The following is a 13,678-nucleotide window of genomic DNA, read 5'->3' on the forward strand; positions in this document are numbered from 1 at the left end:
CACCTGCACACTGAATTTTTACACATACACACAGAGCATTTCACCCTAAAGAAGAACAGAGACTGAAGTGAACACCTGCTATACAACAAGGGACAGAAAGATCAAATTTTGAAAAACCAAAGCAGCAGGAAAGACAGAGACAAAGTAATTGTGGGAACCCCACCCCGAGCACATCAGTGGGCAGAGGGGAGGGAGGGGTACCCCTGAGGTAGGAGTGGACCCCTTTCCCTGAGGCATAGGAAAAAAACCTAGTGGTTTAAACAAAGTACAACTAGACCATAAGTGAAAGAACCTAAGTTTCAGACCTAAACACCCATTACTTGGCAAGGAAACCCTTGAGGACAAACTGTGATTGAAGGAGCTGGCTAGAGCCATTGTTTGTGCTCCTTGTGCAGTGGAGAACAGGATCTGGGCATGATCCAGCAGTTCTACCTGTTGCCTACTGTTATTCATAGGCCCAGACCCCATCATCACGTCCAGAAAGTTCCACAGCTCACAGACAGCATGCACAAATTTGCAGACTGTCGCTGAGGAAACTCCCCAGAGCACCACAGAGGAACTCACATACCAGTCATGATCTGGGCCTCCAGCAGGACCCATAGGCACCAACATGGGAATTCTCTGAAGCAGCCCAGAGTGTGCAGGGACTGCAGGGGAATGTGTACAGAGTCTGACTCCAAACTACCAGCAAACCTAGTGAGTATCTGAGGCAGGAAATCTCCAGAGTAGTCCTGCATGGCCCAGAGCACACACATAGGCATGCAACTGAAAAGGCACAGAAAACTCAGCTGGTGCCAATCTGGGAGTTACCAGGAGTGTACCCAAGACCTGCCACTGGCCCACCACCATCTGCTGACCAGAGCAGAACTCACAGGTGCCCACCCAGAAGCCCCTCCAATGGTACCCCCAAGGCTACACTCCCAGGGTCATGCCCTGGGAGCACCAGTACCAGGTAAAACCCACCTCACATTTACTCCTCCAGTTTGCCAAAAACTATAAAGTACACACAGTCTATACAGGGGACTTTCCTATATAAGGCCAATCCTTCAAGACCAGAAGAGCAAGCCCTTTTAAGTAATTCACAGACCCAAGCACAGAAAGTCATATAAAATAAGGAGATGGGGAAATATACCCCAAGCAACAGAACAAGAAAAAAAAAAAAAACAACTAAATGAAACAGAGTTAACCAATCTATCTGACAGAGTTTAAAGCAAGGGTTATAAAGACACTCAGTGGACTTGAGAAAACAATAGTGGAATTCAAGGTGGACTTCAACAAAGAGATAGAAAGCCTATAAAAAGAATCAATCAGACATGAAGAATTCAATAGGTGAAATAAAATATACACTGGAGGGAATGAACAGCAGAAAAGAGGATGCAGAAGAACAGATCAGAGATGTTGAAAAGCATTCAAGCTGTACAGCAGAAGGAAGAAAGAATTAAAATAAATGAGGGTACAATAAGATAGCCCTGGGACAACATCAAATGTCCTATCATCACTCTTACAGGAGTCCCAGAAGTAGATGAGAGAAAGGAGTAGAAAATTTATTTGAAGAGATAACAGCTGAAAACTTCCCTAACCTGGGGAAGGAAACAGTCTTATCAGGTTCCAAGAAGCACATAAGCTTCAAACAAGATGAACCCAGGAAGGTCCACACCAAGATACATAATAATTAAAATGTCAAAGTTCAAAGAGAAAGAGAATTTTAAAAGCAGCAAGACAAAAGCAACAAATTAAATATAAGGGGAACTCCATAAGGTTATCAGCAGATTTTTCTACAGAAACTCTATATGCTAGACGGAATGGCATGACATATTAAAAGTGCTGACTGGAAAAAAAACCTCCTCCAACCAAGAATACTCTACCCAGCAGGGCTACCTTCAGATTAAAGGAGAGATAAAGAGCTTCACAGATGAACCTAAGTTAAAAGCATTCACTACTACTAAAACAGCTTTAAAAGAAATGTTAAAGGGACTTCTTAAGAGTAAAATAAAACACCCTAAATAGAAGCAATAAATTTAAGAAAGGGAAAAATTTCCAAGGTCAAAGCAAACATACAGTAGAGGTTACAGCTCAATTACTTAAAAGCTAGTATGAAGCTCAAAAAGACAAAAGTAGCCTAAACAAATATATCTAAAAATTAGTTAAGGGAATCACTTATTATAAAAGGTATAAAAGAAGATATTATAAGCATCAAATGTGGAGGAGGGGAAGAAAAAAATGTAGTGCTGTTGGACTGTGTTCCAACTTAAGGGACCATCAGCTTCTTACAGATTGTTATATTCATAGGATGGATGTCATATAAGAACCCCATGGTAACCATAAAACAAAAAAATTACAATAGATACACCAAAAAGAAAGAGAAGGGAACCCAACTATAACACTAAAGAGAGTCACTGAACACAAGAAAAGACAGTAAGAGAGGAAGAAAGAATCCAAGAAGAACAACAAAAATTAACCAGGAAACATTTAACAAAATGGCAATAAATGCATACCTATTAAAAATTGCTTTAAATGTTAATGGAATGTTCCAATCAAAACACAGAGGGTGACTGACTGGATTAAAACACAAGACTCATCTACTTGCTGCCTATAAGAGACTCATGTAAGACCTAAAAACTCACACAGACTGAAACTGAAGGGATGGAAAAAGATATACCATGCAAAGAGGGATGTAAGGATGTAAAAGCTGCAGTTGCAATACTTACATCAAATGAAATAGACTTCAAAACAAAGAAAGTAACAAGAGACAAAGAAGGACATTACATAATGATATGGGATCATTCTAACAGAAGAATATTAACAAGCATAACATCTATGCACCCACCCTAAATATGTAAACCAAACACTAACAGCCCTAGAGGGAGAAATTGACAGCAACACAATAATCTTAGGGGACTTTAATGCCCCACTTACCACAATGGACAGATTATCCAGCCAGAAAATAAATAAGGAAACAGAGGTATTGAAGGACACATTAGACCAGTTAGACTTAACAGATATATACTGAAAATTCAACCCACGAACAATACAAATTTTTCTCAAGTGCACATCGAACATTCTCCAAAACAGATCATATATTAGGACACAAAACAACAAATTTAAGAAGACTAAAATTGTATTAAGCATCTTCTCAGACCACAATAGCCTGAAACTAGAAATCAATTATAAGAAAAAAAACTGGAAAAAAACACAAACATGTGGAGGCTAAACAACACGCTTCTAAATAACCAAGGATCAAAGAAGAAATCACACAACACATGGAGACAAAAAAGAAACACAACTGTTCAAAATATGTGGTATTCAGCAAAAGCAGTTCTAAGAGGGAAGTTTATAGTAATATAGGCCTACCTCAAGAAACAAGAACAAGCTCAAATAAACAATCTAACCCTACAACTAAAGAGTCAGAAAAAGAACAAAGCCCAAAATTAGTATAAGGAAGGGCATAATAAAGATTAGAGCAGAAATAAACAAAATAGAGAATAAGAAAACAATAGAAAAAAAAATCAATGAAACCAAGAGTTGGTTCTTCAGGAAGATAAATGAAACAGATAAATTCTTAGCCAGACTTACCAAGAAAAAAGAGAGGACACAAATAAACAAAATCAGAAATAAAAAGGAAAAGTTATAACCAAATCCACAGAAATTCAAGAATTATAAGAGAATTCTAGGAAAAATTATATGCCAATAAATTGCACAAACTAGAAGAAATGGACAAACTACTAGAAACAGACAATCTTCCAAGACTGACCCAGAAAAAAAACAGAAAAATCTGAACAGACCAGCTACTAGTAATGAAATTGAACTGGTAATCAAAAAACTCCCAGCAAACAAAATTCCAGAACCAGATGGCTTCATGGATGAATTCTACCAAACATTTAAAGACAAACAAATACCTATTCTGAAAGTACTCCAAAATAGAAGAGAGGAAATCTTCCAAATTCATTCTACAAGGTCAGCATTACTCTAATACCAAAACCAGAAAAAGACACTACAAAAAAAGAAAATTATAGACCAATATCCCTGATGAACACAGATGTAAAAATCCTCAACAAAATATTAGCAAACCAAATTCAGAAATACATCAACAGAATCAATCATCATGACCAAGAGGGATTTATTCTAGGGATACAAGGACAGTACAATATTCATAAATCAATCAATATGATACACCACATTAACAAAAGGAAGAATAACAACTGTATAACCATCTCAATAGATGTGAAAAAGCATTTGACAAAATTCACCATGCATTCATGATTAAAAATTCTCAACAAAGTGGGTACAGAGAGAACATATATCAACATAATAAAGGCCATAATGACAAACCCATAGCTAACATCAAACTCAAAGGCAAAAAAAAAATAGAAAGCTTTTCTTCTAAGATCAGGAGTAAGACAAGGATGTTCAGTCTCTCCACTTTCATTTAACATAGTACTGGAAGTCCTAGCCACAGTGATCAGATAAGATAAAGAGATAAAAGGCATCTAAATTGGTAAGGAAGAAGTAAAACTGTTACTATTTGCAGATGACATGATACTATATATAGAAAACCCTAAAGACTCCATCAGAAAACTATTAGAACTAGTAACTGGATACAGTAAAGTTGCAGAATACAAAATCAATATACAGAAATCTGTTGCATTCCTATGTACAAACAATGAACTAGCAAAAAGAGAAATGAGGAAAACAATTCCATTTACAATTCCATTCAAAAAGAATAAAATACCTAAGAATAAACCTAACCAAGAAGGTGAAAGACTGGTATTCTGAAAAACTGAAAGACACTGATAAAAACAATTGAAGAAGACACAAATAAATGGAAATTTATCCCATGTTCATGGATAGGAAGAATTAGTATTGTCAAAATGGCTATATTGCCCAAAGCAATTTACAGATTCAGTGCAAACTCTACCAAAATACCAAGGTATTTTTCAATGAACAAGAGAAAATAATCCTAAAATTTAAATGGTAACACAAAAGAATCTGAATAGCTAAAGCAATCTTGAGAAAGAAGAACAAAACTGGGAATATCATGCTCCCTGACTTCAAGATATACTACAAGGTGAGAGTGATTAAAACAGTATGATACTGGTACAAGAATAGACACATAAATCAATGGAACAGAATAGAGAGCTCAGAAATAAAACTATGTATATACGGTCAATTTATATATAACAAAGGTGCCACAAATATAATAATGGGAAAAACAGTCTCTTCAAATAAATGGTGATGGGAAACTGGACATGTAAGAGAATGAAGCTAAATCACAATCCTATACCATATACAAAAGTAAATTTTAAATGAATTAAAGCCCTAAATATAAGACATGAAACCAGAAAACTCTTAGAAGAAAACATAGGCAAGAATCTCATGAACATCAGCATGAGAAATTTCTTTCTGGATGGATCTCCCTTGGGCAAGAGAAACAAAAAAGGAAACAAAGAAGTAGGACTACATCAAACTAAAAAGCTTCTGCACAGCAAAGGAAACCCTCAACAAAACAAAAAGGCAACCTACAGTATGGAAGAATGTGTTTGTAAATAACTTATCTGATAAGGAGCAAACATCCAAAATATATAAAGAACTTACACAACTCAACACCAAAAAAATAATCCAATTTAAAAATGGGTAGAGGACCTGAATAGACAGTTTTCTAAAGAAGACATGCAGATAGCCAACAGACACATGAAAAGATGCTCAACATCACTAATCATTAGGAAAATGCAAAACAAAACCACAATAAGATATCACCTTACACCAATCAGAATGGCTACTATTCAAAAGACAAAATATAATATTGTCATGGATGTAGAGAAAAGAGAACACTCCTACACTGTTGATGGGAATGTAAATTGGTCCAACCACTGCGGAAAACAATATGGAGGTTCCTCAAAAAAACTAAAATACAAATATAGTATGACCCAGAAATTCTACTTGGAATTTACTTGAAGAAAACAAAATCACTGATTCAAAAAGATATATGCACACCTATATTCACTCCAGCATTGTTTACAGTAGCAAAGATATGGAAGAAACAAAAGTGCCCATTGACAGATGAATGGATAAGTAAGAGGTGGTACATGTACACAATGGAATATTACTTGGGCTTAAAAAAGAGAATCTTGCCATTTGCAATGACATGGATGGACCTAGAGGGTATCATGATAAGTGAAATAAGCCAGGCAGAGATAGACAAATACCATATAATTTCACTTATATGTACAAAGCAAACAAGTGAAAAAGAAATAGACCCACAAATATAGACAACAGATTGTTGGCTATTATAGGGAGGGGGGTTGGAGTGGGCAAAATAGGTAAGGGGATAAAGAGGTACAACTTGCAAATTATAAATGAGTTAGTCACAGGAATAGAAGTACAACATAGAGAATACAACCAATAATATTGTAGTATCTTGGTATGGTAATGGGGTAACTACATTTATTGTGGCAAGCATCTAGTAATGTATATAATTATTGAGTCACTATGTTATAAACCTGAAACCAATATTAAATTGTATATCAGCTTTATTCCAGTAAAAAAAAATTTTTAATACTGCATTATACACTTAAAATTTTAAGAAGGTAGATCTCATGTTAAGTTTTCTTAGCACAATAAAAAAACATGAATCAACTTTTTTAAAATAATGGTGTAGCTTGTAAAAAAGATAGTTACTTGTTTTCAATAAGTTATTAATTTGTTACTTGTTATTAATACAGTTAAGTATTGAGCCACTATTCTGGGCCAAAAAAATGTGCTAAGTATCCTCTACATGTCAACTCATTCAATCCTCACATACATTAAGGTAGGTATTATTCCTGTTTTACAAATAACGTCTTGTCAGGATCAAAGCCAGTGATTGGAAGAGTCTGAACAAGAACGCAGGAGTTCACTCAGCTCCCTCCTTAGCTAGGCATATCTACATGATGGAACAAGGTCAGCTCCTGCCACCTTCCTCTTTTTCCTACTCCCCACTGCCCAGTAATGAGAAAAAAATGCTGGAGTTTAATCCTCAGGCTAATGATCAAATCCCCTGTCTCTCCTTGGGAGAGCCCTATCCTGACCATAACTATCTTCCCACTGCTTTTCAATTATCACCTTCCAAGAACTATAAAACTAAAATGTAGGCTGCATCTCTGGACTTTCTCCAACAGCCTAAAACACAAATCTTTTTCATTTTCAGCAACAAATTGCAAAACTTTGTGTCCCACCTTTTCTCTGACTTGGTCACCCAACTCTGCCATGTGTTTCCATTGTATAGCAATAGTTCCAGGAGAAAGACCCAGGGTCAAGCAATCACACAAAGTCCCCAGAATGGAAGCAGCTGAAGGCTTGTTCTGTTATCCTCAGGATTTGTGGGCTGCTGATGGCTAGTCCTTAAATTTGAGGATATAACATGATATGCCAGGCATCCAAGCTTAAAAGCTGCACTGGATGCCATGAACTGGAAACCTAAAGTTATCTTTAGTAATATGAAACTATCTTCAACTGGTAAAAGATGGGCAAAGGAGGAAATACCTAAGGGGAAGGAAGAAAGACCTTGATTTTACAATTTTAGCTTTAGCCACCCACTGGATTGTACTTAATAGAATCAAATCTGTAAGTGTGTTATTACTGCAACTTCTACATCACCAATTTTAAAAAGGAGGGAGGTGGACAATCCCAAGGAGATCAAATTTCTTTTCCAAAGTGACACAGTCAAGCAGGCTCTCAAGATTTCAGCTTTAAGTAGAATCTACGTCTCCTAACATCTAGACATGATATATTGATCAGAACAATATATTGACCAGAAATTAAATCAACACAACAAATACCAACTAATAATTCTTTGGGAAAATAAAAATCAAACAATGAATTTTCTTTTTTAGACTTTGGTTTGTTCCAATACCACCATTTTCCATAGACACGGAGCCATACTTAATGATGTACACAAGCTAATTCCTACATATTATGCATAAAGATTTTCATGTGCCGATATTAAATTAAAAATTAACTCATATTATTACATTATGTTCATCTCTTAAAAAATGAAAGACTAAAAAACAATCTTTTGTCAATTATATTAGTATGGTTTAGATTTAACATTATTTCATGTTTGGACTTCACCTGATATGCTAGTAAGCACATAGTGATTTTTCCACTGATGCAAGGAATGAATGTAGGTCAGGAAGCTGCTACAATAGGAAGGCAGGAGAATATGGGTCTGAAAATAATAAGGTCAGGTCAACAGAAATGCAAACAAGCAATAAATGTGAAAATGGTACCAAGATTTCAAGTCTTAGCAAAGAATAGGATACTGACAGCAATACAAGAGAGGGCATACAGGAGAAAGATGGCCAAAGGGTAGAATAAGGAATAAGATGCTTTGCTGAGCCTGCTGAATCTGATGTGCACATAAAACACCCATGGGAATATGCCCAACAGGAAGTCAGAAAGGACTGATGCGGACCTCAATGGAGAAGTCCAGAGTAGAGGTAGATGTGGCAGCCAATACCCTAAGAGATAACTTCTAAAATCATGAGAACAGCAGCAATAACACCAATCACCAAGAGGAAGCATACAGTGAGATAAGAAAAGTGAGCAGAGACCCATACCTGGAGTTGTTAGTGATGTAAAGAGTCTATGAAGAAGGCCAAAACAGAGCAGGTCAGAGGAGCGAGACAAACAAAGGATTTCCAGGATCTATGCTACAGACAGAAAAGAAAGAGCCACCTGCAGCAGAGATTACAGAAAGTCAACAGTGAACAGGAGAAGAGGGCTGTTGATTGAGTGGTTTGTTAGTGTGGTGGGACAGAAACCAATGTGACAAGAAATTGAAGAAAGGAAGGAAAGGCTGCCTTATCAATCAACAGTCCTGATAAAGCCTGAGGATATGGGGAGACAGGCCTAGGGCTGTAACTTGAGAGAGAACATGGCAAAAGGGGTGGGCCAATATTATTCTGTCAACCATATGTAGCCCCACATTAAGAGAAAAGGCCTCAAGGACATCTGGTACAAGCATATGAAAACCTGGATCTAGATAACAGCCAATCTGTCCATTAAAATCCACCCCTCATCACAATTTCTAAATGGTAATGAAATGATAATAACTAATGATACAGATACAAAAAGAGGACTTACATTTTATTAAAAGTGTAGTTAGAGGACTAGAGACCATAAACTATATATATTTTGAAATATACCTTATTATATATTTTATGTCAACATCTTAAGATATTTTCAGTTTTTGAAATGCCTTGTTACTTTTAGATCTTTCGTGTTTTAATTTGGTACTATCATGAGTTATGAGAGAAAAAAATCCACAAAAACATAATTTGTAGTTAACTCCAGAGTTGTACTGAAAATGTTAGCAAAAAGCATTTACACGGTGATGCTTATGCTGCGAAATAATCCTTAAAAGCTCCCAAATAGCAAAGATCTTTCATGCATCAAAGCTCTTGTCTATGCAATGTCTTAGCACATCCGTATGTTTACAGATGAATATTGTTTTCAGTCATTAAGTAACCCACAGGATTGAAGTTATGAAAAATGGTCATGAAAGCAGCAAATACCTGAGGTACTCACAGCTGTGGAGTAGGGATTGTGAGCTCCAGTATTTTCGGCCCAGCAGCCACATCCATAAAGAGCAGCCTGGGAAAAAAGAAAAGAGATAAATATTTTATTTCAGAAATATTATGGGTAATTACTAGCTTTCAATAATAGACAAAATCATACCCATCCAATAACGCCTGATTTATTGCACAGCATATTTATATGATGTTTATCAATAGGGCAGCAAAAGCAGATGTGGTATAAGACTTACCCCAACAATGGCTCTAACCCTATCAAAATTATATTTTTAACTCTTGTATTAACCTAAAATTCTTCAGAAAATAGCAAAAGAAAGTTTCTTAGAGTCTCATCAGTATAGGTTTTTCCTTCCATGAAAAACATTCCCTCTACTGTAATTTGTCAGCTGGTTGCTCTTCAGGCCCCTTGACATCATTGTGTTTGCCTTAAAATAGTGATTCTCAAACAAGGTGTGTGTCAAATAGCTTGGGGAGCTTGGTGACAGGAACCATGGTTCATAGATACTCTAATTCAGTGGCCTGGGGATTGGACTAGAATTGGTATTATCAACCAGGGCCCCAGTGAGGCTGGGATGCAGGAGGTCCCTCTGCCACCCCCTACAAAACCCTGTTCAGGAAACCCTTTTCCACGCCTCCCTTGGGTGGTGCAACAGGAATTGCAAACAGCATGAGCCGCAGAGCCTAATGTATGCTCACCATTGTGCTCAATTCTGCCAAATATAAAGAAAAGAGGCAAGAAAGTCTGTTGAAGCCAATCACTTTATGAGGCGGCAGCAGATTTATATGTCTGAAACCACCAGGAATACAGTGCACTACTATGGCTTTATAAAAGAATATGACAATTATTCTGATTTCGTTTCCAATAATGCCACCCAGAATGTCATCTCTTCAGTACCCACAACAACAGTGGGAGGGGACTCACAATGAATAACTTTTCCACTCTTTAGTCAGAAGCAGAATTAGAAAAACCCTTGGAGAGCCATCCTACAGAAATATAAAGGGGTGTGCTCAAGAATGTTTATTACCACAAGTTCTTAAGAATGAAAAACTTAACGCAACATAAATGCCAGTTAGTAAAGAAATAGCTAAATGTTGGCCTAGCAATAGCGGAATTCATTGCAAAGAATTAATTTTTTTTAAGCATCTTCATAAACGAATACAAAACAATCTCCAAAACACCAAAACATACTGTTAAAAAAAGACAAGCCGAAACAATATACTCAGTGCTCAGTATGGTTGATAAAGAAAAAAATATTCCCAGAGTAACAGAAATAGTACTGTTACTTCCTAGGAGCTCACTTATGACGACTGGGGGAAGAAACTAAGACTGGGAATGGTACCAGACAGACTTCACCATTCTGTAATATTCTATTCTTTACAAAAGGACTTCAGAACTCATTTGGTCCAATATTCTACCCAGAACAGAATTTCCAGAAAATATCCCAGGCATTTCTGATACTGAGAACCTCATGCCTCATGTGGGGACATTGTCTCCTTTTGGACGCTTCCCACTGGCAAAAAGTTCTTTCTTACACTGCGTTTTATTATAACTTCTGCCCACTACTCTTGGTCTGCTCTCTGGAAATACTTTAAGCTCCCCTAAAGTCCTCCAAATTTTCAAAAACAGCCATCCTAGTGCTCTGATTGCTCTTTTCCCACTGAGAGAACACTAGATTTGTTAGCTGTTCCTCAAGGCTTTGAGAGGTATACACCTACCCCCCTCACCTAATCATCCTCCTTGAGAAATAATCCAAAGTCTGAGATAACCAGATGAAGTCTCCCATGTTTATGTGACCCACAGTTGCCATCAGAAGTGGTCACTACAATAGGCCTCTTAAAAGGAGAGCCAGGAACTGCACACAATACTCCCAATATGGCAGACAGTAGAAAATCTATTATTGCCTTTGAAAACACCATGAAATACACAAGACACCTGGGTCCAAGCAGTATTTGAAAGCCCCACAGAAATGATTCAGCACATAGATTTCAGAATAAAACTCGCAGATTTGCAGGATAAGCCATTCAACTGGTACCACCTGGGACAAGCGCTGGGTCACCCAACACCACAGAGAGCACACGACCTCAGTGGAAGGGCCCATTCTTCCTTCACTGAAAACCCTGCACATTAGCCACTGTCCTTTCCATTCCCCACGATTATCTTGATCAGGAGCCTCCTGCTTTACCAAAAAACAGTAAATAAAGCCACAAGGACACCTCTTAGAAACGCAAAGGAGGTCATCTTTTTCTAGAAAAGAAAGAACATTTATTCATATTATTCGTTTCCTCTCTCTAAGCAAGTTCCCTTTGTGCTACCTCCCCTCAATTTCATGACTTAAAGTTGTCTTCCTTAATCTTCTGAAATCATCTGGGCTCAAAACAGTGATAGGTCGGATAAAAGAAAGAATCAGATTATCTCTCTCTACTCCACTTCTTTGGATAAAAATAAAACAATCTTAAGCAAGCCTTAAAAACAGACAGAAAAAGCTTCCTTCTTTTTAAAAGTAACATTTTATTAAAATTTCAATACAGGTATTATCATTCAGCAAAAGTAGATCATATATTATTACTTAACATAATATTATCATTATTTAATCTTCTTTGGGCCTTACTCTTTTATAAAATGAGGATAACAAAAATAGCCACCTCATGGCATTGTATGAGCACATGAATTAACACACCTGTTGCACATAGCAAAAGATTAATAAACAGTAGCTATAGCTGTTTTTACAAGGGACTGTGATAAGCGACTTAAATGCATTATGTCATTTGTCATTTACTCTTTTAGAACTTTGTTAGATAGCTATTTATCCCCATATTAAAGTTGGAGAAAGTAGAGCTTAGCTTATCCATAATAAGGGTACTAAGTGGGGAAATAAGATTTGAATAAAGGTTTACCTGAGTCCAAAGTCCACACCTAACTACTAAACTCAACTGCCTATTGTGTGCAGGTTAGGTGGGGGTCGGGTAGAGTGGAATATAATAATTCCTCTCTCGTGTCCTGGTGGTAAAATCTAATTATTATGGTAAGCCAAGAAACTAAGTTCTAATTCAAATGCTCATTTCATCATCTGAACTGTTATCATTTATCCAGAACAAAATAATATGCTAAAATTTCTTAGTTCCTTTGTGCATTTAAATGTATTTAAAAGTATCTACTTTCAGCACATTTTGAAAAAATAGTCATTGTTTTTAATATTTTGTCTCTTGTTTCATTCTGTCCTGATTATCAAGAAGAATAGTTCTTCACCTCTCATCTGATGCTTACATATTTTCCAGGCTTATTATATCTCCTATATCCAAGCAATATAATCCAATTAAGCACCTGTAACCACCTTTAGTCCTCTCCCCGACACCATTTCCTGATTTTGAGGCTCTCAAAAACTGTGTATTCATACACCAGCCAAGTGGGGCTAATCAGTATGTAAGCTTTATGAAGTTTTCTTTCTCCAGAATAGTCTCATGTGCAGTGGCAGGATGGCTTCCAGATTATTCAGTGTAACATACTAACATGGTCCAGCACTATGCCTGGTTCTGCTGTTGCTCTTTTGCTAATCAAAACAAACAAAAAACAGTGAGAAAGTCATAGGAACTACACAACGCAATGAAGGCAGCTCTTCTGGCTTTTCTCCTTCCTTCTCCACCAAGGCATCCAAATCTGATATGCCAAGCTTGGTTTTCTTATTCCAAACTTGACAAATACCCAGGCTTTACAATGTGGAAAAACACCATGACCAGACAAAGGCTTTTTATAATGAGTTCAAAGCATTGTATTGAGTAATCATTCCCCATGAATGCCCTTGAACAGTAGGCAAAGAGTAGCACAAAATTAATAATTCTGCCCTACGCCTTCCCATCACAGTACTGCAAGTGGGTTATTCATAAGGGGCAGATCCGGGAACATCACTCGGGGTTTTGCAAAGATGTCCTCCATGAATCAGATCACTCTGCTCCAAGCATTCACTCAACCCCAGGTCCAAGGCACCTGTGACCCTGTGAGGGACAAAATGCACAAAGCGGGCCCACAGTGCTCCACGTTTAACATGAGATACAAACTGAGCTTAAGCACTTCCCTTGCAACTACCTTAACTCCAATTCATTTGTTCAGTCAA

General features: G+C 37.1%; 1 protein-coding gene across 6 annotated transcripts in view; it reads right to left on the reverse strand.

Annotated features, from left to right (window-relative positions):
* The window catches only part of TASP1 (taspase 1), a 279,334-nt gene that overhangs the window by 129,343 nt on the left and 136,313 nt on the right, over window positions 1-13,678 (reverse strand). For 5 of the 6 annotated variants that reach the window (XM_037022455.2, XM_037022456.2, XM_037022459.2 and 2 more), the window contains one exon: window positions 9,552-9,630. In XM_037022455.2, coding sequence (XP_036878350.1) covers window positions 9,552-9,630 — 79 coding nt within the window. The remainder of the gene's footprint in view (window positions 1-9,551; window positions 9,631-13,678) is intronic. The other variant, XR_005062408.2, reaches the window with a different exon arrangement.

This window comes from Manis javanica, chromosome 5 (genome assembly GCF_040802235.1).
Source record: "Manis javanica isolate MJ-LG chromosome 5, MJ_LKY, whole genome shotgun sequence".
NCBI lineage: Eukaryota > Metazoa > Chordata > Mammalia > Pholidota > Manidae > Manis > Manis javanica.